This window comes from Trichoderma gamsii, assembly GCF_001481775.2.
Source record: "Trichoderma gamsii strain T6085 chromosome Unknown Scaffold_15.2, whole genome shotgun sequence".
Classification (NCBI taxonomy): Eukaryota; Fungi; Ascomycota; class Sordariomycetes; order Hypocreales; family Hypocreaceae; genus Trichoderma; species Trichoderma gamsii.
Window position 1 is genome coordinate 224257 of NW_020171352.1, and position 27609 is coordinate 251865.

Sequence of the window (27609 nt, forward strand, 5' to 3'; positions counted from 1 at the left end):
CGGATAACTGGGGCGGAGGGGGAAAAGCTTCAAGGTGGAGTGGAGCAGCTTCGCCCATCATGCCACGCCGACATCATGCCATCAAGCCATTGATATCGGATGCCCCATGATGCAGCCTGCAGTCTGTAGTTGTTAGCACAGAAAAGCAAACCACATCCTCAAGTCCGTGGGCATATAGACTGAATGCGCTTTTGCCCCGTTGGCCCTTGTTCAGCTATTTTGGTTCCCTTTTTTGTTATGGATGATGCAGCTTTGGTGATGGGCCCCCCACTTCTCGGGACGGCCTCATCGGACTATGCTGAGCTGTTTTGGCACTGTCGAATGTTGTCTTGGTCTGCCGTTGGGCGGCGTTATCAAGGCGTTTCTGTTGCTTCTTTTTTTATTAGGTTGAAGGAGAAACTCCGTTCGGAAGTGATACGTCACTACATTTTGTCTCGCTGTTCAGCTAGATTGTGCAAGGCGTGGGTGTATCACAGCGCTCGCGCTCTCTCTCTCTCATTCTCCGTACACGGCTTATACGAGGCTTCACCTCTTCGTACTAATCTCTTGAATAGTGCATGTAAAGAGTTCCACAAAAGAGCTGGAAGGGTCCAAGAAGCAGCGCTAGGCGTAACGGAATTGATTCAAAGAATGTAGGCACAGCCTTGGTGTCCACCTTCAGGATCCTTCATAGCTCCAAATGGGCTACTCATCTCCAGCCACATCCATCGGTCAAAGCAAGAAATAGGCCTACAAGCTCCGCCTCTGCTCTTCTGTCTAGGAAGTTCAAGCTAGTAGCTTTTTACACTTTGGACTACAAGTGCCAAGTGCCCGATAGCTACAGAGAGATTGAATGCTGAGCGGTGATCACGGGCAAAAGTGGGCTTTGCGCCACAGTGTCCCGCGAAGTGAAACAGAGCAAGAGGAGGGGGATCTTGGCGTAGATGAAGCTCCAGATAGATTGTAGCGTTTAAAGAATTTTCATCATTTATGTCATGTTATTACTACTCAATACGGGGCAAAGGGACGAGCAATCAATGAGGAGACGAGAGGAAAACGGCCTAGTCTAGGGATCCAGTTGCCGTGACACTTGCACGAGTCCGGGGAAGAGGGCGGGCAATGGCGTGGGGTATCCGATGGATGGCCAGATGGAGACGGAGATGAAGGAGATCCGCGACAGCTACTGGGTCTTGGCTTAGACGCAAGTTTGGGCTTGATTGTTTATGATGTGCTGTCCTGGTGACCAAGTGGTCCGGAGAGTGTCGTGGCGAGAGAAGTCGTGGGGTAGATACACCATAGTCGACGAAAAGATCAAGAGAAGAGCCAATCGTGACGGCCCGACACGGATCTGTACTCGAAAGTAACAACACGGGACGCAGTTTAGTTTCCATTCAGCATGACTCGAATCCTAGAGGCTACTCCAGATCGCCAACATCCTATGAAGCCTGTCTTCCCCATATAAGCTCCCGTACTGCCTAGTCCCCGTTACCCCATGTTATCCTCCCCACAAAGATCCTTCTTCCTCAACCAACAGATTCTCCTCCTCCTCTTCGGTCGATCAATAGTCAACCCATGCCTACAAATACATCCTAGCATCAAGAAACAACAAGCCACGACATTCTAGACGGACCGCAAGCCCACCCCGTTCCGCCGATAGATGCGGGACTCGATAAGCCTCTTTTCGCTCGCTCGAACGGAATCACTCCAGAGCCTCTCCCTCCTCCCCCGCTAGGCCTCTTTTACTGATTAAAGTTATGCGACTAATCTTCTCCATCTCTATACGGTTATATATTTACCCCAGCTTTTTACTAGTAGTATCTCACTTCTAACAAATTAATCTGGGGTGCATTCGGATTAGGTTGCCTGCTATTGATAGAAGGGCGCCAAGGGACGTGTTTCATGGGGTGGGAGGCGTCAGTCCGGCGATGCGGATGAAAGATTCGTAGATGCGGGGAAAACGGAGCCCTTGAGCTTAGAGCACGAAGCGAGCTCCATCAGTCTTTAGCCTTGTAGGGGTTTGCTTCGCAAAAAAATGTCTTTGGAGGTTTGTTGTCGTAATGGGCTCCATGGACAATGTTCAGCTGGCCTGCATCGAGTAATGCTGGTCACAAGGGCATCTATGCTGGTGTTGGAGGGCGTATCTGTGGTTCTGGCTTGTCTGCGATGTATCTCCCAGTAATCAAGGGCTAACATCTATTAAATCTGCAATCCAATCTCTCAACATATTGCCCTTCTCAGCGAGATGTAATGGTGGTTGCGCCAGATTCATGAAAGGTGCCATCCATCTGCGCGTCCATGCGTACCCGCAGTCATCCTACTGAAATCACTTTTTAGAACTGTTATACGATATCCTCCTGGAGTCCTCCAACACGTTTACATCTACAACTGGCCTCGCTCTACTCTCTTCGCCTTGTCATTTATGTTGAGAAAGATCGCCTGTGTACTGTACTCAATCCCGCTACTACTTAGTCACCGTGGAAAAGGCAAGCTGACACAGAGCAATTTAGATCCCCTCAGAGTATCGACTTCACAAGCAGCGTGCAAGCTCATGATTGGAACTTGAAAGATTCATTATTTCATTAAAGAACAGACGCTCGAGATATCCCGTCATGTGTGTCTAGTTGCCTCGCAACATCTTGTTTCGCTTCCTCCTCTGCATCTCTGTCTCCATTTCCCTTTCTTTACGCAGAAGCAGTAACCTCGACGGACTGAGGGACGCCGTCGGCAGTGGCAGAGTTGATCTTCTTGCCGGTCTTGTAGATCTTCTCCAAGACGGTCTCGTAGGGCAGGTCGGTGTTGACAATTGCGGTCTGCTTCTCAAGAGAAACCTCGTAGCTATCGACGCCTGGAAAAGTAAAACATTGTCAGCACTCGTGGGCGCTATTGATGCTGCAACAAGGCAGAGGGAGGAAATATATATGCCAGGAGAAGTGGCTACATACCGTCGAGCTTCTTGAGGACACGGTCAATGGCGCCAGAGCAGCCGCCGCAGGTCATGGTGACATCGAACTGGTAGGTGTGAGGGGCCATTTTTGCAGATGGTAGTTTGTGGACGTGAAAGTTTTGATGGTGGTGAAGGAGGTTCGTTGTTGTAAAGGCTTGATTGATTTGAATTGATTTATCTGTCTGTTTTGGAAGAAAAAGCTGCGAGGCCCAACACTTGTCTTATAAGGATTGCGCGGCTGACCACCCAGCCGGATTAAATCAGATTAATAATTGATCCTTTTGCGCTGATATCGCAGCCGCCCAACAAAAACCCCACCAGAACAAGGGAAAGGTGCTCGTCACAGCAGCGCAGATTGCGCCACGGCCCTCGCTGTAACTGTTTGTGTCCCAAGGGGGGGATGGAAGTACCCGCTACTTCTGTTTCGAGACAAGTTTGCGCTGATGTGCAGCGTGAGCTTTACGCCATCTTCCCGCATAGGCAGGTTCTGGGTACCTCCAACTTTTGTGCGGCTGCAAACAATACCCCGCTAAGAAGAAAGGAGTCAGCCGCGGCGTGAAACTTGCTCACTTCAAGTTGTTTTGGACCGGCTGCTGCCGAGACGTGAAACGCAGCAGGAGGCGACTCGAAGAGGACAGAATCGACAATAAGGAGGCACCTTTTTGTCAATAAGGATAAAAGATCATTCCTTCATTCTTTCTAAAACTTGCTCACGTACAAAGGGGGACGAGCTATTGTTTTGTTTTCGTCCCTCGCTTCCCCTTTTTTCCCACTGTGTTGAGTCTCGTTCTCGTCCGTTCTGATACAAGTGCTGCGGTATTTGTGCCGGATGCATATTCGCGGAGGGATTACACGCCAATAGAATCACGGGGAACGAGAACAGGGGATGCGATACTCGGCACAAAGAGCGCAGCGCTTGTGTCAGCTTCATCCTGCTTCTCATCTTGATAATGATTGGTAACCAGTGGTATCTTTGCCATACTCTTAGTTTACGAAGTGGTAGTTTAGACCACAACCCACAAAGGGCAATTTATATCAAGACCATAGGTAGATAATTGTAAGTTTGATTAGAAAGGCAAAGAAAGAAAGTAAGTCATTATGCATAGGCTATGCTGTCGTCAATATATAAAAGAGAAACCACACTATAATACACGCAAAAACAAGCTTATTCATAGCCCATCATCGCATCTTCACTTCACCTTCACTTCTCAGAACCGCGCCTCGACTTTATCCCGCGTCTGCTGCAGCGCCCAGTCATTCCTCGACGTCTTGCTCATCACCTCATCCGCCTGCTCCTTCGTGAACCCCTTTGCCTCCACCGCCGGGTTGTATCCCAGCTTGTTCACTTTACCCACCGTCTCCGAGTCCACCACGGCCGCAGCCTCGCCGTCCGCGCGCTTCAGAATCGTCACCACCACGGCACCGCCCAGCCCCAGGTTGTGCGCCATCGTGTACCTTGTGTTCGGCACGGCGCGGTTGTTTGCCCAGCCGCGCAGGTGCCAGACCAGCTCGGCGCACTGCGCAATGCCCGTGGCGCCCAGCGGATGGCCTTTGGACGTGAGCCCGCCGGACGGGTTGATGACATACTTGCCGCCGTAGGTGATGTCGCCGTTGCGCACCAGCTCGTGCGCCTTGCCCTTGTCGCTGAGCCCCAGCGCGTCAATCACAATCAGCTCGTTGGTGCTGAAGCAGTCGTGCAGCTCCACAACCTGCACGTCGCGCGGCGTGATGCCCGCCTCGGTGGTGGCCTCCTTGACGGCGTGTTCGATCATCTCGTAGCCCAGCAGGTTGATGTCGCTGCGCGAAAACAGGCTCGGCCCGTCCGTCGCCAGCGACTGGCCCGCAATCAGGACGGCCTGCGACTTCAGATGCGGCCGCTTGTCCAGAAAAGCCTGCGAGACGAGAATCGCCGCCGCGCCGCCGTCCGACGTCGGGCAGCACTGCAGCTTGGTCAGCGGCTCGTAGATCATGGGCGACTGGAGGATCTCGTCCAGCGTGTACACCTGCTGGAACTGCGAGTACGGGTTGTTCGGCGAGTGTGCGTGGTTCACGCGCGCAATCTCCGCAAAGTCCTCGGCCTTTGCGCCGTACTTCTCCATGTATTCCCTGCCGCCGTTGCCAAACAACTGCGCCGTGCCGGGCGCGTTGGTGATGCCCCGCGTCTCGGCCATCTGCTTGACAAACGTGCCCGTCGGGCTCTCGCGGTCCTTCCAGAAGCTCTGCAGGCTGCCCGGGTTCATCTTCTCAAAGCCCACCACCATGACGCAGTCATTCATGCCGCTGGCGATGAACTGGCGGCCCATGGCCAGGCCCGTCGAGCCCGTCGAGCAGTTGTTGTTGACGTTGTAGACGGGGATCTTGGTCAGGCCGAACTGGTAAAAGACGCGCTGGCCGGCGGTGCTGTCGCCGTAGCAGTAGCAGGCGATGCCCTGCTCGACGTCGTCGTAGTTGATTTGCGCGTCCAGCAGCGCCTTGACGCCGGCCTCGTAGCCCAGCTCGGTGTAGTCGACTTTGCCCCGGGGCTTGATGAACTTTGTCATGCCCACGCCGAGGATGTAGACGGGCGCCTTTTCTTTGGGAGCCATGGCTGTGATTGTCTCTTATTTTGTTTTTGTTATTGATGGTACACCCTTAAACATGTAAAAAACGATTCGCACTTCTTTGGCAGTGTCACCGCCTCTTGTATATATACAGTCGGGATATAAAGCTCCAGCTGCCATCGCCTGCGGAGTACACGGAGTATATGCATCCCTTGCCGGCGAGAATGCGGGGAGGTGCGCTGATCCCAAACCCGGGACGCCATGCCGAGGTTCGTTTGGCGGCGGCCCGTGGTGTCCGTATGTATTACCCGTTTTAGCCAAAGTTCCTATACTGGCCATTCGAGATGGTGCCTCTTCAGGTAATACGATTGCAGGCCAAGCACGTGTGAGCTCTCGCTGCCATCTCTTTCTGGAAACAAGTTCGACTCAATACGGGTTTTGTGTAAAGGCCAGCCGAGGTGTAGCGAGGCAAATTACATGTACCTCCTACTTTGTGCCTTGCAGCCCTATAATTGCTGAGAAATGGAACTGATTGCTTGGGCTCCTCGGCAAAATCGGGGCTTTTGGCCAGGAGTGGCATAACTCGCCGACCGAGCATTCACTGACTCTTTCAAAAAGCACGAGCCTCAATGTCTTACAACAAAAAAACAAAAGGTTCATAATAGCAAACTGTATTTGTAACAAAAGAAAGAGACGCTGAACTTTTGCTTATATAAATGACATCCTTCAGCTCAAGTTCCAAGTCATGTGACGTAATCCCTGAAACACAGCCGGAGTGTTATGGACCCTTTTCCTTTCGTAGCGTGCCCAGCTCTTCGATCGAAGAATTCTAATAGTCCGAGTCTGACCGGCCGAGTGGCACGGCTCCGAAGCGTATATATATACATGTGCATGTATCGGCCGAGTTGGACAAATTCATTCAAACATTGCCCGAGTGGCTTTGCGATGGATGGAAAGGAGTAGAAAGGAAATAAAAACTATTTAAAGAGCGTGAATCAACAGTTTTTTAGCATTTGGAGAAATCAATCATCAATCCGAGACGTTTTCCCAAAGCCTGATTTAAAAACACCTCATTGAAGCTATTTCCAGCATCTGCTCCAAGGTGCACTTACACGCCTTCAGTTGTTCTCATCACACAACAAACACTCTTATTTAAAAGCCAACAAGAATTTTTTTTTTTTTATTCAACTACCTCAATTAAGTAAAATGCACATCTTCATCTCCGGAGCCACTGGCCGCAACGGCCGCCTCATCCTCGCCGAGGCCCTCTCCCGTAACCACACCGTCACCGTCCTTGCCCGCGATCCATCCTCTCTCACACCACATCCAAACCTCACAATCGTCCAAGGTACGCAAAAGCCACTCATTATCCTTTTTCAAAATCAAGCTCCATTTCAAGAAAGCTAATCTCGCACATTACAGGAACGCCAACCTCCCTCCAAGACGTCCAAACCGCCCTCTCAACACCATCCCCCCCCTCCGCCATCCTCACAACCCTCAACCAGCGGCGCGTGTCCGAAAACCCCTTCTCGGCCTTATCCCCCGACACGCCCCCGGATCTGCTCACCTCCACCGCCACAATCCTGCTCTCCGCCATCGCAAACACAGCCTTCAACACACCTCCCAAAATCGTCGTCAACTCCCTCTATGGCGCGCGCGAATCCATGGCCAACATGAGCTTCCTCTTTCGCGCCGTGCTCGAACACAGCACAATGAAGATTGCCATCAAGGACCACAACAGCATGGACGAATTGATCCGCAAGAGTGGACTGCCGTTTGTTTTTGCGAGGCCGGCGAGGCTGACGGAGGGTCCTGCTGAGGCTGTCAGGGTCTGGCCGGATGATGGGCAGGGTGTAGGCTGGAATGCGGCCATTAGCAGAGCTAGCTTGGCTAAATGGATGGTCAAGGCAGCTGAGGCAAGCGAGTGGGATGGGAAGTCCCCGGTGCTGACAAAATAGAATGCAAGGATTTGGGGGTAGCAAGCCAGGTTGTTATGCCTACAAGAAGAGAGTGCTTTTTTCTTTCCAAGTATAGACAGTGTTTCTCGGAGAATCAGAATAGGCAGTCAGTCACATGTTAATAGAGCATCAATAAACCAAAAGCAAAAAAGAACCCCGTCATACATATTGCTATGCCGAACGGGTGCTAACCCTCTTTTACCTAGCCATGCGTCCTTCAAGTATCGTACAAAACGCCAACTGAAACACTTAATCCTAACCCCCAAAATTCACACGCACATGGGTATCTCCTCTCTTTTCTCTCTTCCTCCTCTTCTCACGACAACCATCCGAAATTCGACAGCCATCGTGCTCTGAGCCTAATTCTCACCAATCTCTCATACCAAGCAATTTTTCTCCAGAGCAAGGATCCAATGTCGAGAGTGATCAATCATCCAAGCCGTAAAATAACATAAAATAGCGGGGAAGATGATTTACACCTACAAATAAGACAACAAAGCCTCCGCAGAGACTGTTATCAATCCCAACCATCCCACATGATCCAGCCGCCAAATTCTTGGGTGGGATCAGACATGCCTCCCATGCCGTACCCTTGCTGTATATATGGCATTCTACCATGAGCGTACGCATCGCGTTGGTATTCATTGACATTACCCAATGATGGGTTTCGAAGTTTTTCCGCTGTCATGTTGGTGGCTCTTAAACAGGCATTCAGCAGATCAAACATGGTATTCGTAATCTCCTCGCTTCGAACATCGGCCTTTCTCACGCTCTCCAGAACAACAGCGACGCAGAGAATATCCTTGAGGTCGCTGCCGCGAACCTGCCCAACGAGCAGTTCAATTATCTTTTGCACCGTGCTGATGAGCCGTGACGGCGACCAAAGCATCAAGTCATCTGGGACATAGTTCGGAAACGGGATATACGACGGCATATCATCCGAGGGCCCCGGCGAAGCCCTGAGTCCGTGTTGAGCGAGCATGCTGCTGTTGGCAGAAGGACGAATAGCCGATTTGATAAAATAGCACACGCTCAGCGAGGCCTGGATTATGTCTCGCTTCAGCAGCTGCATATACATTTGATAAATGTCATCAAAATGCGGCAAGGTGGGGTCTAGCTCGTCGAGGTATTTCAATATCACCATACATGATCGAAGATACGCCCGTGAGATTAGCGTCGGAGCCTCGGGGGCTGCCATGGCAAATGGTCGATACAACGCCAGCAGCGGCCGTCGCACATGCATATCGAGAATAACCCGGTTCCGCCAGAGCCTGCTCTTTCCGATATCATTGAGGGCATGCCGGGGAAAGATGTAGTTGATATCTTCAATGAATCGCTCCAGCTTCCCGCCCACATCCAGCACCTCCTGGTAGTCACGGATGGTGTCGATGCGATTAATCATGTGGGCCACTTTCATCCGAGTTGGGAGGGTCATGGACGCATACACTTGCATCTGGCTATCTGTTACTTGATCCAGGGGCCTAGAGGGCGGCAGCTCAGTCATCTCTGGAAAGAGCTCGCTGTCGTCCAGATTTCGCGGCGGCCGACAGGTATAATCGCCCTCACGAACGAGACAGGGCATATTTGCGAGAATAGACATGTACAAGTCCATGTCCAAGACTGTGAACCACAGCCTCCTTCTAATCTCACCATGGAACGGGGTCATTCGCGGCTCAAACTCCGAGGGATCTCTATGAAGACCCATAGACATGGCCATACGGACCACGAATCCTAGGTGGTTCCAGGAATCCTGGGGACGAGTAATAATCATCCTCTGTGCAAGTAGCAGGAGCACCTCGGCCTGCAACGTAGCAAGTTCAACAAGCTGTTTACCCTTCAAGCTATCCAACCATATCCGGACCAGCGCACAGGCGGTTGGGATGTGCACACCTTCTATGCGCTCGGTAGCTAGGCCCCTGGATTTGGATTCATATCTCGATGATACCGCTATCACGGAGAGCATCTGCGGGAGAAAATGCTCTGGCTGCGGCTTGCCCTCCCAGTACTGATTGTACTGTTCCGCAAAGGTCGGGACGTGAATGATTCTATACTGGGTTTCTGATGTTTCGATATACGCAGTCACCAGTCTATCACAGATGGACTTTTTCGGCAGGATATCCGTCATTCTCTTGTGAATTGGCATCATGGATTCCACAAAGACGGTGATTGGAGTCAACGCCTTGGCCGACTCGCTTCGTATGTGCTTGTGTAGGACTTCAAAGCTGGTAAAAGGCTCTCGTTGGCAGTTGTGGGCTACATATGCTTTTGCATCGTCAAACTAACAAGCAAAGTCAAGTCAGCCATTTTATCGCGATACTAGAGGATTAGAGGGGTCATAAATCAAAAAGCATGTCCTCTCTTCGCCTGCTTAAATTTGATTTACATTCACACAACCATCCATACTTACCAGATTCAATAGCACTCGAGGGTCATTTTGCCCAAAATATCGAGTTCGCAAGGCATCGCGCTTCACCGTCAATCCCCGTATAGTCTCTGGCGCTGCCGCAACTATCCTAGGTCCACCAAGGTCTGATCTGCTCGTGCTTCGTACAAGGACATGCTTCTCCAGTCGTTCCATTCGTATGGAGAGGTCTTCGAGCATCGGCAGGCTCGTAGAATCGGTAGGTCTTGTCGATCTAGCCGCAGAGGGAGCTTCGTTGTACGGACTACTGGCCATGGGAGGGATGGTGCTGTGCGAAAAGTTGCGCTTGGCCGGCCGGCTGGGCTCAGCAGCCTCTGCATCTGAGCCATCGGACAGGTTGGCCGACTCCTGATCCGGCGCGTACTTGCATTCACGGTTCGCCTTGTGGCATTGTGAGCAGGGACAGGCACGATCGCAGCGAAGCTTGCGCTTGCGACACTCAGTGCACGACTTGACGGGTCTTGGTCGCTTGACGCTGCGCTGAGCAGGCTGCTGTTGTTGCTGTTGCTGCTGCTGCTGCTGCTTCTGCGCCTGTTGATGAAGCTGTTGCTGCGACGACTGTGTCACCAGGCCGAGGTGCTGGTGCGGCAGCTGTCGCGGCGAGGGCTGCTGAGACATTGAGGAAGTGTCGTAGGGACTCGCTCCGTCACTCGGGTTGGAAGCATCAACGCCCACGGCGGCGGGCGAGGGCGCCACTCCCGAGTCCGTGATGGAAGGATACGTATGCATTGAAGCCATCTGGTGGGCACGGCTGGCATAGAATAGGGCAGAGACGGGGGGAATATGGGGATGGGGAGATTGTATAGTAACGATGAACGGCCAAACGGCCGAGTGATTCGGCCGAATCGGAGGAGAAGAGAGTGGAGGACAAGATTGAAAACAGTATCGACCCTCGTCTAGCGGAGAAAGCGTGTGATGTCAAGGAGACAATCCAGGTCGCTTATCAAAATCCGGTAGCACGCCGAGCATAGCGACAAGGCAGTGAGAGTAACAGCAGCTGTGAGATAAGGCAGAGGGAAGGGAGGGGGATCAGAGAGGATTGGAGGCTGTGGCTTGAAAAAAAGAGAGAGACCGTTCTGACTCTCTTCCTCTTTTTTCTTGTGCTCACACACCACACTCTCGTCTATCTTTGTCTCTCGTGTCTCTCACAGGCAGACCGAGCAGGCAGTCATGCAAGCCGCCGAGTGATTGGTCAACGTATAGCCCGTTTCAGCAATTCCTCCACGCAGCTAATGTGCGTCTTCGCGGGTTTGCGTCTCCCAATTCGGGAAATGGACAGCACAAGATCTCGTTTCTCAAACAAGCTGCGATCTGGCGGTTCGGGCGCATGTCAGTCAGAGTACCGTATGTATGTATGCTGAGACGGACGGTGGGTGTGAGGTTGTGATCGGCGTGGGTTGGACCCCATGTCAGAGCCAAAGCTAAGCTGCACGCTCGGAGTACTCCGTACCTATTCTCCGCCCTTTTTTTCCTTTTTCCAGCCAGGCTTCTATTTTTCCCTTGAGCCAGCGCATGCCTAGCAGCGAGTTTTCTGGAGCCGTCCACAGTAGCTTGCAGACGCAGAATGCACACCACGGGCTGGTCTTAGCGAGGGACTGCTCGGCCGAACCATGGCCCTGCCCTGCTGTAGAACGTCAAGCGTCGCCGGTCTGGGTCTGTGTGTGGGCGGGGCCCAGGTCCGGAGCTACTGCGCGACGGCCAGGAATGGCTTCGACCGGGCACAAAGTTAAGGTCAAAAAGGAGTCGACTTTGATCTTGGTTGGACAAGGACCCGATCATCAGACGCTGCGCCGGGGATTGATTTCCAGCCCAGGCAGCGCCACGGCCACGTGACGGCGGAATTTCCCAGCAACAGCGCTTGTCTCAGCGCTGACCTTGATGGACTAGGTACATACATGTAGTACGATAAGGAATAATGTGTCTGTCTGATGGGTGAGATGGATCTCCTATCGGCAGTTGCCAGTGACAGCAGCAACTTGGCGGTTGAAACAGCCTTTTGCGCTGGGCGAGGCAGACAAGCATTCGGCCGGCTCCATCAGGCAATTAAGGTTGCCATTGCTCCGGCGCTTATACACGCAGCCGTACCACACAGTCATGGAGTGCCAGCCCAGAGTAAGATGCTCGTTGCTGCAGTGTCATCTATCTACCTCTCTGCCTTCTACCTATAGTAGAAGTACTACCGACTTACCTTACTGCTTTGTATACCGATATCCCAACATCGTGAACGCATGTATACGAGTATGGACAGGGGGACCAACCAGAAAGAGTACCTATCCCATCGCCCGTCTGGCATATCGCCGGTCTGGCTGGGGTCTTTGGTCAAAAAAATCAATCTGGTCTGTGCAAGACCCAGCAAGCTGTCACAGGTATGGAGCCCTGCTTTATGCCTCCACGGTAGCATTCTGAGCCGGTACCTAGTGGCAGAGAGGCTGGTAGTACTGGAGCAAACTGGAGTATCAAGCCGTAGCATTGACTGCATCTTGGTAGCAGAGCTGCACTAACACGGATATGCCACTAGACAGTACCACCTACCGCTACCAGGTTCTGATCCAGCTCGAACCAACTCTACTGCCCAGATATTTAGGTACCTACTTATACCATTACATGTTTCATAACCCAAGCAATCAAAGCCAATCCCTCAATTGGCATATCTCTGCACACACTTGTTCGAAATCGTCCTCTCCTGTCAGCAGCACGGCAAGTTCCTCAAAAGTATGAAATCCCGCTAGCCCCAGCACTAGCAGCGCCGCATCCCTGAACGCTCTTCAGCGCCTTGCAGCCGCAAAAAGCAAGGGGGTCCGGCGGCTCGTGCGCGGGTGGGTTGCTGCCGGAGTAACGTCAGAAGAATCTGAGTCTATGTGTCTGTCTATAGGTACCTAGGCAGTAGTAATGCCTCCCATGGAGATCGATATAAGCGGTAACATTGCCGTGCCTGCAGCGCCGCCGGGGCACTTGGCCGTTTTCGAGCAGCATTTCCTCGGTCAAAGCACCAAAAAGTCTTGGGAGAGCAGACACAATTTTTTTTTTTTTTTCTTTGACTGCTGACACAGTTTGCTCGGTATGAGTAAGAAAAAAGGGCTGAGAAATGGACAAGAACAGCCAAAAAGGAAGAGAAATCTCAGCTCTCCAGAATGGCAACGCAGCGGCAGTTACCGTTCGATTTCTCCCACCTTAGTACATCAACACCAACTAACTGCCTAGCACAGGGCTAAGGAGCCAAACCTCCGATTGCTTCTGCTCTGCAGCGCCCACATCAGCTACGACTAATATCGAACACACCATCGTGCTAGCCTCGGAGCAGCTCTCTGTTAGTGCTGTTTTAGCAGCAGCAGTCCTAGCCGAGTCCTAGCTGAGCCCTTTTGTCGCTATGGAGCCTCGCTCTTCCCGGCCGAGTGCTACGACACGCCGGGTCGGACGAATGGCCACGCAGCTATTCGCACGTCGACGCCGAGCAGTGGTTGTAGTTGCACTGGATCATGCAAGACACGTCTCTAGGCTCGGAGGGGGATCGTCGATGCAACCAAGGCGGTGCCGGCTGCGACTGTGCTGCATGCTGGGCAGTGGGATATTGACGTGTGTGCGTGCCTGTAGGCATTGTATGCCAGTGTCGAATAGGCAACTTGGAGTAGCGGTATATGCGCAGATCTGAGGCAGCAGCTTTTCAGCATCGCCAGCATCACCGCTCGAGGCAAAGCTCCGGCCGATCGCCTCGTTTACGCGTATTCACACGCAAACAGCAGCAATACCGCTCCTTGTTCCAGATAGTCCTCGGTCTCGCAGCTGTGTAAATGGATATGCAAACATACCCACTTCCGTTTGCCAGACCGAGTCACATATCCGTTCCCCGTCAACTTCACAAGGACCTCCCCCCCCCCCCCTTTTACAATTTTTTTCTCTCCGTGGCGGCTCGACATTAAGCCCTTGAGACGCAGTTCAATTCAGCCCGCTTCTCTTTTTTTGTTCATCTCTCCTCTTCCCATCGGGCAGCATACCCATAACGGCAGAACGCGACAAGAGTTCAAATACGGGCTGCAGTCAGGGTAGGGGTTGAAATATAGCTTTATCCGTCCCTGGTTGCAGCAACAGCCACAGATTTGGCGCAATAGCTTCATCGTTATTCTTGCAGCCGCCATCTGAGAGCAGCTTAGCATGGGCCCGTACGGCACAAATGCCATTGCCGACTCGGAATTTGACTCCGGAATTGCAGGCATCTCGCATCTCCCCAAATCCATGCTCTCTCCCCCCCCCTCCCCCCCTAGCAATAAACTCCCCGTCTTTCTCGGCTCCTCCAGGCTAAAAGGCCAAAAAAAGACAGAGGGACAGAAATACGGGCAAATCGGCCGATACTGACACAAACGGGAAATTCTTGTAGATATTCCGCTTGCCAAGGATTGCTAGCGTACAGCCTGTGCATGTACACCTACCTGTACTTGACGTCTTTTCCATGCGAGGCGCGCCCTTTTTCCACATCTCCACAGCTCGCTCTCCGCCCTATCGTCATTGTGAACCAATTCCACTTCAGCCATAGAATTAGTACTATGCTCTGTCTTTTTCCTTTCTCTTTGTTTTTTTCCCGTGGCGGACGTGGCTAAGCATCATCATCTTCTTCTTCTTCTTCCTCTTCTCCGGGGAGCTAACACTTCTCTTTTCCAGCCGGCGCGTATAAATAGATTCCGGGCCTTTTACACAAGGTTGATAAAAGATGACGGAGTGGATCTCCCTCCCCGGCCACACCTCAGCCCTTTTTTGGCCCTACGAAGCCTTGAAGCGATAAACCGTAGAGTGAGAAAATAGAGACGCCGTAGTGTGTTAAAAATAGGCACTATCCCAAACGGAATCAGCATGTAGCGTGCTTACCATGTAATATCGGATTATCCATTTACACCTAAAGCCTGCAATCCCCCTGATTGGACAACGAGGGGACATTAGCTAACTTGGTTTGATACGCTGTTCTGTCATTGTTGATGAAGGAAAGAAATCTACAGCCAACTGCACTAGGCAAATACCATTGTCTCTTTTAAGGCATTGCTCGCTCTCAACATAGTAGCTTGAGCGCAGTTTGATTTGGTCAACATTTACTCCAACTACCTTGGTATTATTATACCGCATACAATCCATCCTAGGTAGCTAACAATTTTTCCGTTGATTTCACTATTGCACAATAGATAAAAACAACCAATCCTCGTCTTCTGCCATCACTTGTCTAACTTCGAGAGAATTACTCCATGCATACAATTTATATAGGCTTGGCACGATCGACTCTAGCCATCTGCAGTACCGCCAGTCAGTAAGGTAGGTACCAATAACACTACTTGTTTCCTTCTACTCCGAAGGATCATGGATCATGCCAGATAGAGCGGCAGACGGCTCGGGAAAAGGCGAGGGCGGGTACTTGCTTATACCCGCATATCCTAGAACCCTTGCTGTACCAGCTAAGGCAGTAGATGAAGCTCCAATGATTTATAATTAATACCCATGAACAACTATATTGTGGAATAGTGATACTTCATCCGCTATAGCAGCTTTCCAGACTATCACCATACAAGCTGACCGGCTTGATGACCAGCTTGATGGCCAGCTTCATGACCAGGCAGGGTAAGCAGCTAGGGGCACATTCACGGAAGAGGTATGGATGCACGGATTACGGATTCGCGGAAAAGCTCATTGTCAACGTCCATCCAAATAGGGGAGCAGGTCGTTCTATATAGGTACCTTACTCATGGCCCTGCAGCAGCATGTACTATCTACGAGCTTCATCGTCATCCTCCTCCTCCTCTCCTGCCGCCTCATGCCCCCCCGTCTCCGTCGTATCCGCCTCGGCACCCCGTCCGAATCCAAACATCTGCATGAACCTGCGCATGAGCCCTTGGTCCTCAGCGCTCTCCGACGCCTCACCGGCAACATCTTGCTCGAGCCCCTCGTCCGTAGCATTCTGTTCGTGCTCGAGCCCAAAATCTCCAGCTTCGCCATTGCCCCATCGCTGCAATGCAAGCATTTCGCCGTCCTCTTCTTCTCCTACACCGGCAATTGCCCCTCTGCCTGGTTGCCCAATCAGTTCCTCCACCTGAGCAAAGAACTCCTCGAGAGCCGCCGGGGGGTGCCCCCTAGTGGACTGTCGCTCGCGCCAGGGGAGCCTGCATCCTTCAGCCGTGAAGATGTTGTCGTCCTCCGCAGGCGGCAGCGGATCGAATTCGTAGTTGGGCTGCTGGTCGAATACATCCCATGGCAAGAGTCCCATGAGAGATGTCTCCCCATTTAAGAAGATTAATCTAGCGAGGCCCATGTCGACTTTCAGGTCGTCTGTGGCCTCTGTCTTGTCAATGTCTGCTCGATCGATGCTCTTGGCTACATCTTCCAAGAGTGACTTTGCTTCGGGGCTGTTCCACAAGTCTCCTACTTGATGCACGTATAACTGCGTCAAAAAAGGGCGGGAACCTCCCTCAGCTTTGACGCCCCAGATGGACGGTGGGATGTCGAGATTCAACGTTTGGAACAAAGCCGAGTATAACCAGGGAACTTTCTTCATCCCATCGACAATATCTTGCCTAGCATTCTCAGCATCGCCAATCTGTAGTCGCGCCAATACTCGGCTCTGCTCGAGATATGCTGAGTCTGCTCTCTCGCCCTTGGTGTCTAGTTGGCTCAAGAAATCAAGGAGCCAGTCCGATTCGTGTGCCTTGAGAGCCAGAGCGTGAATCATATGCCTCATCGCGTAAGGATCGCTACGGTCCAGGGAGTATAGTAGCTTCGCCCATTCTAGGGCAGTCTTATAAGTTCCCTTCCTAATCAGGCTTTTAATATAGTGGTATCCGGCGAGCCAGAACTGGCGGTTCTCCGGTCTCCTAAAGTCCAAGCGAGCCATTCCATGCTCGAGATTTTGCTTAAACGACGAGAGCGCTACTCGGCCAAAGCTGAACAAGGCGCGCTCACACAATTCTGCAGACAGAGCCATGTTCTGGTCTTGCTTTGCAACGCTGCTCACCTGGAGTAGAGTAGAGACATGATAGGCTGCCCAGCTTATGTCAGTAAAATGTTCAACATTGATAGAGTTCAGGCGCTACTCACGAAATCTCTTGAGCAAGTACACCATCCTCATGGGGTCTCCCATCTGCACCTGTACAAAGAACATGGTCTGGACGTCATCGTAGTCCTTATTATGCACGTAAGTGTATTCGACTCCAGTCCCATCGGCAGTCTTGCCGAGCTCCTTCATAGACAGGCCCCCAGTCGGCCTCAGCGGCCAGTGATCTCTCCCATGAATAAAGACGTTGCGCTTCCGAGAGCTCTCAGGCAGCTTACGGCCATCCGTCGGCCACTTGAGGAAAGTCTCAATGTCCATCTGCTGCGGCATATTCCTTCGGCGTGTCCCGCGGCGCTGCTCCTCCTCATCCACCGCTGCCGACTCAATGATGTCCCGGCCGAATAGGTTTCGCATCTCATTGGCGACTTTGAGGTTATAAGGGTTGATCTTCAGAATTCCGTTGAGCGCTGAACCATTGTCCTGAGATGACCCATCTTGAACCCGCGGCTCGATTTTCAACTCTCTGATTGCCCGGTCAATCTCATCATCTTCGCTGTGCTCAGCATCCTGGGCCTGGGCCGCCGCCGCCTTCTTCTTGCTCTTCTTCTTCTTCTTTTTGCTCTTCCGGGCAGCAGCTGGAGCAGCTGGCTCATCCACAGGCGACACCGGAGCTTCTGCTTCTTGCTCTACCTCTTCGCTCTCATCACCACCGTCACCATCGTCACCTCCGAGTGCAGCAAACAGATTCGGCCGAGGTTTTGCCACTACAGGAACAATTTCGTCATCGCTAGCATTGCCATCACTGCCTTCAGACTCTTGCACAGCCTTTGCCTCTAGCTCTCTCTGCTTCTGCAGCTTGCGAAGCTGTCTTGTCGACATTTTGGATCTCTGCGTAGAGCGACCTGGTTATTATGGTGACTGCCCCTCCTCGATAAAATGAGCGATTGAGCCGGAGCTGGAAGCAAAGATTTTATTATTCGAGCCCAACGCTCAAAGAAAACAAAGCAATTGAAATGGAGGCAGTAATCGCGCAATACAGGAACGGGTCCAAGCTATTATAGCCAACTATACAAGACAATTCGGGCTGAAAGTCTTGAGCCTCATGCAATAACCAAGGCCAGGTTTCAAGCTCCAGGTTATTTGGCTACGCAGCTAGTACTACTAGTATTAAGAACTGGCAGGGCTCCAAGGGCTCTTAATGTGCGTCACGCCGCCTTGAGCTGTTAGTGGGGCTGAGCGGCAAAACCCACTTCAGCCATGACTGTTGCCCGAAAGCTAGAAACTTCGAATGCTGAGCCTATTCACGAATCTACGTGGTCCGATTCTGTTGGAATTGCAACCGTCTTTTATCTTGTTGTGGTGGGCAATAAGGTTTAGGGCTTCCCCTTTACCGTTTCACTTTATTCGGCAACGAGCTGTAAATGCTCTTGCTCAGTGCGAGATAATAACTTATTAAGCTTTAATTGCCTGACTGCTTTGATCAGACCCGTGCTTCGCGTAGACAGTAATACAGAATCATATATCCGCATGCGTTTCCCCAGCTTCATTGACCAGTATAGAAAATTCAACTCAGTTTTATTTGTGTCCCACTCCGGGTGACGTTATTTGTTCTTCGTTCATCATGTATCCTCATGATTCATGGATACCCGCCTGTGCTCCTTTGAAACGCAATCCGAACTCCGGCATCATCATCGGGTTCCGCGACCGTTGAAAACCGTGGCTCACATCCTGAGCTAAAAGCAAATCGAATATGACTAAAAGTCTTCGTGGCTGCTACGGAGCAGCTTCAAAAGACAAACATCGCAAGATTTTGGTACATTAGTAAAAGAAAATTACGGATAAGAAATTGCAGAGGCTCGGATCGTGATAAGAGCCTATAAAGAGGTATTTTGTGTCACCACGCGGGTGCTTGTCTCTGGAGTTTGAGAAAAAGAGATTTCGGGTTGTTGCTGCGTTTCACCGAGATTGAAAAGTCGCGTGGTTCTGAATGACCCTTACTGGCCAGCGGCAGTGGACTGGTATTGTGGGCGAGGCCCTCCTCGGCCGCCACGGTTAAATCCGCCGCGGCTGCCTCGGTTTCCGCGACCACCACGTCCACGACCACGATAGTTTCGGTAGCCCCCGTCAACACTTCCCTGGCCAAAGGTCTCGATGTTCCTGCGCTGCTCTTCACCTCGCCATTCGCGTCCTCCGGGTTTTTGGCCGTTGTTCTCAGCTCTCTCTCTGGCTTCGCTGGAGATGTTGTCAAAGAACGACCTTGACTTGTTGTATGCGACTGGGATAGCGCCTTCCAAGGGTTCAGAGCCCTCTGTCACAGGAACAGCAGGTGCCTCGCTCGCCGGAGAACCTGCAATGGCTTCCTTCACGACATCTTCCTTGTTGAACTTTGCATTTGACTGGGCAAAGTCGAAATCTGCGTCAGGAACTTCAACCTTGGCAGGGCGACCGCCTCGACCGCGGCCGCGGTTGACATTTCCACCCCTTACTGCGTTGATGCGCATCTCGTTGACTTTATTTGTCAAGTTGTCCATAGCATTACCGGCAGGGTTGCTCAGCTGCGCCATTGCCAGTGCCACGGCTGCTCTAGCTGCGCTGGTAGCATCCTGCACGCTATTTGGTCCGGTAGCGGCAGCAGGCTGAGCGGCTTGAGCTGCCTTCTCTGCGGCAAAGGGAGGCTGGAAAGGTTTGTGTGCAAATCCAGTGAGAGGCAGAGCTGGCTGGACACGATTGCCCTTGGGTCCAGTGGGGATGGCCTTGGGAGCTTCGTTTGCCTTGACAGCTCCATTTGACGCCACATTCGTAGCCACAGCCTTGACCTCTTCAGCCGATGGCTTGGACTCTACTGGAGGAGCTGGTGCGTTGGTGGGCTGTCGTACAGGGTGGGCTTTAGGCTCTGTTGGGGGCGCACCCTTGGATTTGTCTGCACCGGGTCCAATAGGAGGCGGTTTCGACGGATCTTGAGCTGATGGAGGGTTCTCAGGTGCTCGCTGGCCTTGACCAGCTTCAGCGGTTGGGGGACCACCAGGACCTGGGGGGAAATTACCCCAAGGACCTGGGCCGCCTGGTCCAGGAGGGAAACCTTGGCCCGGAGGGAAGCCTTGGCCCGGAGGAAGCCAGCCCGGAGGTGGAGGGTATGGCATGTTACCAAAGGCTGGTGCACCCATAGGACCGGGTCCGCCTCTTCCCCAAGAGCCAGGAGGCGGAGGACCGCCATAAAAGTTGTTGGGAGGATAAGGATGCTGAAAGCCTGGGGCTCCAGGAGGGCCGCCAGAAGGAGCTCCAGGAGGGGCGTTCTGGTTAGGTCCTTGTGCTCCAGGACGGGCTCGAGCCTTTTATTAAAGAGTTAGAACAGTATTTCAAGTTGAGAATCTGGCAATAAAAGAAGATAAAAATTCCCTTGATAGATCAGAAGGAAGGCAACGGAAATCTCGACATGGTTTTGCGCTTTCCGACGTGACAAAAAGTTTACATCCGCAATAATTCATCATGAAAGGGTAGAATGATCTTGAAAACATATCAAAGGGGCATCACTTACGCCGACAATGGCCGGGTCATCGGGCATGGGAGGAGGGGGCTTATTCTCCTTGATTGAGGGGTGCTCCTCGATACGCAAATCCTTCACATCGCTGCCGCGGAAGACAATGTATTCGTAGACTTGGTCTGAAGGCGCAATCTCCTCCTGAGGGGCGCCTCTGCGGCCCTCTGTGCCGAATGAGCGAACATTCTCGAGAGACACTGTTGACTCGTCCGAATTGATCTCGTGCAAAGTGCCCACGTAGCTTCACTAGAGGTCAGTGACCGTCTTTGTGAACGAGATGCATATATTCTCACCGAATATCGCTCTTGGAAATGAGTGAAATGCGGGATCTAGAGTGTCTTTGGTTAGCCCAAGGGGAACAATCAAACGAGAGGACCATTTGCATACCCTAAGAATTCAGACATGGTGGGCCGTGAGGCCACGTCGACCACGTAGCAAGCTGCGCAGGGGCTATCAAAAGAAAACAGATACAAGAGTGCGCCAATGCGCCAAAGACAGACAAGAAATATTAAGGAATAGTGGTAATAAAGAGGGAATTGTCGCGTGAGGGAGGGGGTGGAGGTTGCGGAGAGGGAGTATTGGAGTTTGTGGGAGGAGGAAAGTTTTGTGAGGCTAATAAAAACGATTGGGTGAAAGAACTGAGAGCTCGGGAGGAACCCTGTCGTAAGCGGCCGCATCAACGCCGGCTATATGTCGTATTAACCTCGGCAATGTACAGCATACCCCACACTTGTGTCCCAGCCACCAGCTGGAGCAAGGCTGGAGTCGGCTGACTGGAATTCCGGTCTATTGAAAGAGGACTTTACGATTATACTGATGAGAAGAATTCGCCCGTTCGGGAGATTTTTTGATACTGAAATCGCTCTATTTAACCTGTATAGTGTAGAAAAAGGCAAACACAATAGACATAAATCATATAGTGCCGACAGGGCATGCTGAGGAAAAGAGGGTTTCAACGCTATATCAACCTCTCCTCTAGCTACCACTATTACTGTAATTTTTGCCCTGCTGCTACCCGTGCTCGTATGATCTGTATGTGCAAGTCTGTGTTGTGCAGAAAGGGAAGGAAAGAAAGCCAAGCAATAAGTCCAGTTGATTAAACTCCGGGTCGCCCGTATAACTCCAAGTATAGCCTTGCTTCATCGGAACTTGCTGAAAATGACAGCAACGATCAAAAGCACCAAGATGGTAATGATGGAAATTGTAATCACCCGGTTCGTCGCCATGCTATTTACCATCAATATCTTGTGCTTTGCCATTGCCAGTGGGACGTTACGTTACCTCCGAGCCATCCCCCTCAAGGTCTTGACGCTGCGGTCGACATAGTTTTCGCTGTCCAAGAGGGTATCATGTGTATGGCGAATAACTTCACCTTGGCGGTGCAAGTCGGCCAAGGTTTCTGCTCCAATAGCCTCTGTCTCGTTGGCGAGTCTTTGGCTTGACATAAGCCGCTGTGTGCTTCGGTCGAGTCTTTCGGTTCCTGACAGCAGCTGTTGTCGTTGTTCCAAGTTGATGTCTCCTGATGGCTCATCGGTGTACCGCGAGCCGAAAAGAGCAGCGCGGTTGGAGGAGAGACTTGTAAGCTTTCGGCGGCTCCCATCGATGTCGGATTCGTAGTTACGGAAGCGCTGGTTAACTTTGGCTCGTGCAGATGTCGGGATGTTCTGTTTTTCAAGTCGCATTTGGCCCAGCTGTATTCACATTAAGAAAAACATTAGCTCTGTTGATGTGTTGATACAACGGCAGAAATACCAGTTCATCTGCCTCCTCCAAGGCGCGCTCGGCTTGGCTGACTGCAGCCTTGCGCGGTTCGCCGGTTAGATCAGGTATCTGATCTAGCTTTTGTGCCAGGTCTGCCTGTACAAGCTTGAGTTCGGCCTCGTAGGAGCTGAAGAGCTCCGAGCCAGCATCTGTGTCGAGAGGGTTCGCCATCTTGCTTATCGAGGCAAGGAGAGCAGCGGAGATTAATCGAGAAGAGACGAACGGCTATCAAACGGAAAACCCGCTAGAGATTCGCAGAAAAGGAGAGTCGGGGCGATGGCGTCGAAGTTTGCGATGCGTGCTGCGCTTTGCTTGGCTCTTTTGATGTTGTTGAGAAATGGCCGTCTCAGATGACCGTCGAAATCGCCGTCATCGTACGTACGCACCCGATTTCGAGACCAGTCGGGCTGGGCAATAAGAGGGGGTACTGTCTTGTTGCGGGCAGCCATGTACTCTCCCTGCATGGTGCCTGCAGCCGAGTACCTTGTCTTAGCGCATGTCAAAGTACCCCAAAGCAGTGGGGCCCATTTCAGCGTAAAGAGACGGCTAAAGCACGGCAGAGTGACTTAGTAAGCATATGGTCCGTGCACACCAGGCGATATTATCTCTGCACAGCTGCATGCAGAATTTGCTTTTTTCTTCTTTTCTTCCATAAGTTGATTCTCCCGGCCGAAGAATATAAAGGCTAAGCGTCTAGACTTGTCGATGGCGCAAAGTTGAGAGGCCGGGTAAATAAGATGCAGGATTTCCTACACGGCGCTTTCAAGAATTGGAGATTCGAACCCACGTTTCCCGATCCCGTTGAGTGCTCGACATGCCAGCCACCGGCTGCTGTTAGAATTGCAAAGGCGCATGGCGGTCTCAGTAGAATGTGGACTGACCGCCTAGGGCGAGGGCGAAGCGACAACCAGATGTCGGCCTCTGATTTTACCAGCTGGAAGCATGTGATTATGGAGGCAAACAGAAAATTCTGCTCCACTGATAGATCTCCACGTCGAGGCACGTAATTACATGTACATCAGACCACAGTTCTGCTGTATGTATGTAGAGTCTTATGCGAGTGCGTTATCGCATCCTGGTCGCTGCGCCAAGTCGTGCATGGTATCGCCTCGTTGGCAGGCCAGGCTAGCTCGTTGATTCCGGCTGCTGCTATCTGCCACCCACCACTCCTCAGCCCCTGATTATTTGCGCCGAAATCGTTGGCTTAGACGCCCGGACAGCGCTGTTAGGCGCCTCCATCGAGATATGAGGTAGCATGAGCAGCGAGTGTCGCAAATCGCAGATTCAAGGTTAAATGAAAGCGTCCAGCTCCAGCCACCCGTGGCGCTAGCTCAGCCGCTTGCGTCCTCGATCGTCCAGGACCCCGGCAGCCCATTAGGAGTACATAAAGCGCTGAGGAGCCTCTCCTGTAAAATCCCCGACCCGGTGGCCAGATTGTCTGTTCCTGTGGTGATCCGATCCCTTGCGTTGGCGTGTATCAGCAGCACAGACGCGGAAACGAGTTCCTGTACCTGTACCTCCTACATAGACTGCTGCACGTAACGATGCCCCTGCGAGCAGAACCGCGGCATGTGTGAGTTGTTTGATTCTCCTGCATGCTATCTACTCCGTGTCATCGAATCAGCGCCGCTACACTTATGCAGAGTTCCATCGGTGGCGCCGGCAGCTCTCCCCCCCTTGTCCTGGTTCGTTCTCAGGTCGAGCCTCTGACATGTGCAAATGGTCTTGGGTGGCTTTTTTTTGGGCAGCTGAAGCCTCTCCCAGCCTTAAGATCCGTTCCTCGCCTTGACGCTCATCAGCCATCGCCACTTACACACAAACCGCCGTTCCCATGAGCCACTCCGTTAACAGATATTCCAGGAAGAAGGTGGCCATTGTCGGCAGTGGCAGTGCGGGCATTGCGGCGCTCTGGGCCCTGAACCGAACTTATCACGATGTCTACCTCTACGAGGCCGCAGACCGCTTGGGCGGCCACACCAACACTGTGCAGTGGAAGGCCGGCAAGTACACGACGGACGTTGACACTGGCTTCATCGTCCTGAACACCGCGACATACCGTGAGTCAATTGAGACGACCGATTGTATTATATTTTACTCAAACACTCATCCTATATCTAGCCAATTTCCTCAATTTCCTCAGCCGGGTGGGAAAGCCTGCCGTCGGAGTGGCAACCGAGCCCACTGAGATGACCTTTAGCGTATCGCGAGATCGCGGTCTCTTTGAATGGGCGAGCACGAGCTTGGGCACCATCTTCTGCCAAAAGAGAAACCTCTTCTCTCCCCGGATGTGGAGGACGCTGTTTGACATCGTTCGCTTTAGCCAATTTGCACTGGACTTGCTCATCGACGAAGAGGAATATGAGCCGCGATACGGGGGAGAGCACATGATGAACCATGTCCACAAGACCTTGACCATTGGAGAATACCTGGAGCGGGAAGGCTATTCGGATGGCTTCCGAGACGACTATTTGATACCCATGACGGCTGCCATCTGGAGTGCCAGTCCGGATAAATGCGCATTAGAGTTTCCTGCGACGACGCTTGTCCGCTTCCTGTTAGTCAAACGCCCTTTTTGGCTATCCAGTCTGATACTGACAATTGATGTAGATGGAATCACCATTTGCTATCAACAATAGCCTTACGTCCAAAGTGGCTTACACTGAAAAACGGCGCTCGATCATACATTGATGCTGTCATGAAAGGCTTTCCGTCTAATCACCTGTTCCTCAAAACGGCAGTCAAGAATGTCTCAAATGACTCGCACGGCCGTGTTCTTTTACATCTTGAAAATGGCAAGACTGAAGTATATGACCATGTCATCTTGGCGACTCATGGTGACCAAGCGCTGTCCATTCTCGGCACATCTGCTACAGAGCAGGAGCGCTCAATCTTGTCTTGCTTCCAGACATCGCAAAACGAAGCAGTGCTGCATTCAGATGTATCGCTGATGCCACGCAATAAAAAGGCATGGTCAAGCTGGAACTTCCTTACAACATCTTCTTCTTCGACGAAAAAGGCCATGATGGATAAGGTCTGCTTGACATACAACATGAACATCCTGCAGCATATTCCAAGGAACCCATTTGGGGATGTGCTGGTCACTTTGAATCCTATCCAGCGTCCTGATCCAAGCAAAGTCCAGGGGACATTCCGGTATAGCCATCCATTATACACTCCGTCAGCTGTGCGTGCACAAAAGATGCTGCGCTATATACAGGACAGGAGAGGAATCAGCTATATCGGTGCGTGGACCGGATATGGATTCCACGAAGATGGCTTCACTAGCGGCTTGCAGGTAGCTCAGGATCACCTGGGTGCTAAGCTCCCCTTTGAGATGCGAGACTCTACCTATAGCCGTGGAAGGGTTCCAAGGCTAGGGTTGCTGGATCAATTACTGCGACTTATCATTCTGGCCATTCAAGTATTCGTTATTCAGGTACTTGAGAGGCTGGCACAATCTGGAAGACAGAAAGTGGTAAAGCCTCTTGCCAATGGCATCCAAAAGAGATTTGGACGTCAAAAAATGGCATAAAGTCTTGACGGATATTGAAAAAGCGTTGTTTTCTTTCTTTTAAAACCCATTTTTAGAGATATTCCCATTGCGCATGGATTAGCCTGGGCTTACATGATATAACGACACGACCAGCAAAGCTGCGATGCAAGATTGACAGTCGAAATTTAAAATTTAGCAATAGATAGTAATTAGTATGAATACCAAAGCTTGAATTTAGCCACCCATAGACAGATAAAACCCATGGGCCAGTTCATGAAAGCCTGACATGTGATGCCCCATTCGGCGATATCAGCTTGCTTCACCAGCTCTTTTGTTAGCCTACAATGCCAATACAGCACACTCTATTCCAATCTCCCTGTTGCCATCATCTGACTCGACCACATCAGACCTCAAGACGATGAAGCACGTGTTAATTGCATTCCTGGCAGAGTTGAACTCCTGGAGCCAATCCAGCCCGTGCCGAACCGCTGCCCCACCATGAGATGTCACGCCACTGAGCGCTATCAGATTAGAGATGCTAGCGCCAAATTCAAGCTTACATGTAGCATTGAAGAATTGCTACCTCTTCAACCGTCTTGCAAATATCGCAACGCAGCAAAAATGAATAGCGCATTGCGCCTTGTGCGCACCGGTCCTCCACGGATAGCAAGCTCATCGTCACAATGGGCTTGCTTTTTCTGCCAGAATGCCCGGCCTCAGAGCCGCCGGCCCAATCTCGCAGAGTTTCGCCGCAATCTCTCCATCTCAAGACCTCGTCGAGAACCCCAGACGCCGTCTCGGCAGCAGGCGACTGGCGCTTATATGGACAACATTCGGGCGCAATACAATCAGAAGAATATGACCTCAACGTATGGGAGACTTCTCTGTCTGAGCGGGCAATTCGTGTGGAGAAAAACTAGGCTCATATGTTCTGCAGCTACTGGACCCTCAGCGCGATAATTGGCTTTCTTGGCCTGGCATACGGCGCCGTGCCCCTCTACAAAATGGTTTGTTAAAGGTTTTAATTCTTCAATCGAGTTGGATTAATGAGCTAATTCGGCTGTAGATATGCCAAACCACTGGCTGGGGAGGCACACCGATCCGCGCCTATGGCCTGGGCGGCGACGAAGGCGAAGACCTCTCCACTCGCCTTGTCCCCGTCACTTCTGCGAAGCGAATCAAAGTCACCTTCAACGCTGCCGTGTCTGACGTCCTCCCGTGGAAGTTTGTCCCCCAGCAGCGAGAAGTCCGAGTTCTGCCCGGTGAGACGGCCCTGGCATTCTACAAGGCGACGAACCTCGGCGACAAAGACATCATTGGCGTGGCAACATACAGCGTGACGCCCGCCCAATGCGCAGGCTACTTTAGCAAGATCCAGTGCTTCTGCTTTGAGGAGCAGAGATTAAACGCTGGCGAGACGGTGGACATGCCTGTGTTCTTCTACTTGGATCCCGACTTGTTGAACGATGTCAACATGAAAGGCGTTGAAACCGTAACCCTGAACTATACATTCTTTAGTAAGTTTGCACGGCGCCTTGACCGACCTCTCCCCATTTTCCGTTACTGACTCCAAGTAGAAGCGAGATATGACAACAATGGCAGATTCACCCCTCCTGCCTCCAACTAGATGGCCTTGAAGGTCGATATGCCTTGTATAACACATACTTTCTATGCGGCGTTGCGGCCTCTCTATGATGATATGCGATACATAGACGACCGAGGAGTTTAGAAGAAGAAAAAACTGTATATTATTACTAAGGAGAAGCAAAAACATACATAGCTAGCGTACAAAATGTAAAAATACCGTATTCCGCTCACAAAAGCCAATGAGAGACCCCTTACAGACTCTATCTAAATAGCTTATCTCGCATCTCTAATTGCAGGCGATCTGCCATTAGCACGCTCAGAATGACTAAGCACGATAGCTACTACTAGTAGTAGGAGAGACCATCG

General features: G+C 51.7%; 6 protein-coding genes across 6 annotated transcripts; 2 read left to right on the forward strand and 4 right to left on the reverse strand.

Annotated features, from left to right (window-relative positions):
- Nucleotides 1–2660: 2660 nt before the first annotated feature.
- On the reverse strand, nt 2661–3009 carry TGAM01_v204987 (heavy-metal-associated domain-containing protein; the record flags this gene model as incomplete). The annotated part of the gene is made up of 2 exons (XM_018803560.1): nt 2661–2824; nt 2922–3009. The coding sequence occupies 2 exons, from the start codon at nt 3007–3009 to the stop codon at nt 2661–2663; spliced, it is 252 nt and encodes an 83-aa protein (XP_018663257.1).
- A 3660-nt stretch (nt 3010–6669) lies between these two features.
- On the forward strand, nt 6670–7421 carry TGAM01_v204988 (hypothetical protein; the record flags this gene model as incomplete). The annotated part of the gene is made up of 2 exons (XM_018803558.1): nt 6670–6811; nt 6886–7421. The coding sequence occupies 2 exons, from the start codon at nt 6670–6672 to the stop codon at nt 7419–7421; spliced, it is 678 nt and encodes a 225-aa protein (XP_018663255.1).
- Nucleotides 7422–7938: 517 nt separating this feature from the next.
- Nucleotides 7939–10581, reverse strand: TGAM01_v204989 (hypothetical protein; the record flags this gene model as incomplete). Its single annotated transcript, XM_018803557.2, has 2 exons — nt 7939–9699; nt 9829–10581. The coding sequence occupies 2 exons, from the start codon at nt 10579–10581 to the stop codon at nt 7939–7941; spliced, it is 2514 nt and encodes an 837-aa protein (XP_018663254.2).
- A 5002-nt stretch (nt 10582–15583) lies between these two features.
- On the reverse strand, nt 15584–17743 carry TGAM01_v204990 (hypothetical protein; the record flags this gene model as incomplete). Its single annotated transcript, XM_018803556.1, has 2 exons — nt 15584–16851; nt 16909–17743. 2 exons carry the CDS (start codon nt 17741–17743, stop codon nt 15584–15586), a joined length of 2103 nt encoding a protein of 700 aa, XP_018663253.1.
- A 3798-nt stretch (nt 17744–21541) lies between these two features.
- TGAM01_v204991 (hypothetical protein) lies at nt 21542–22334 on the reverse strand (the record flags this gene model as incomplete). Its single annotated transcript, XM_018803554.1, has 3 exons — nt 21542–21629; nt 21684–22093; nt 22155–22334. 3 exons carry the CDS (start codon nt 22332–22334, stop codon nt 21542–21544), a joined length of 678 nt encoding a protein of 225 aa, XP_018663251.1.
- Nucleotides 22335–23994: 1660 nt separating this feature from the next.
- TGAM01_v204992 (hypothetical protein) lies at nt 23995–27283 on the forward strand (the record flags this gene model as incomplete). Its single annotated transcript, XM_024549550.1, has 7 exons — nt 23995–24220; nt 24282–24717; nt 24771–25599; nt 26185–26525; nt 26594–26663; nt 26723–27173; nt 27234–27283. 7 exons carry the CDS (start codon nt 23995–23997, stop codon nt 27281–27283), a joined length of 2403 nt encoding a protein of 800 aa, XP_024405682.1.
- Between the last annotated feature and the right edge of the window lie 326 nt (nt 27284–27609).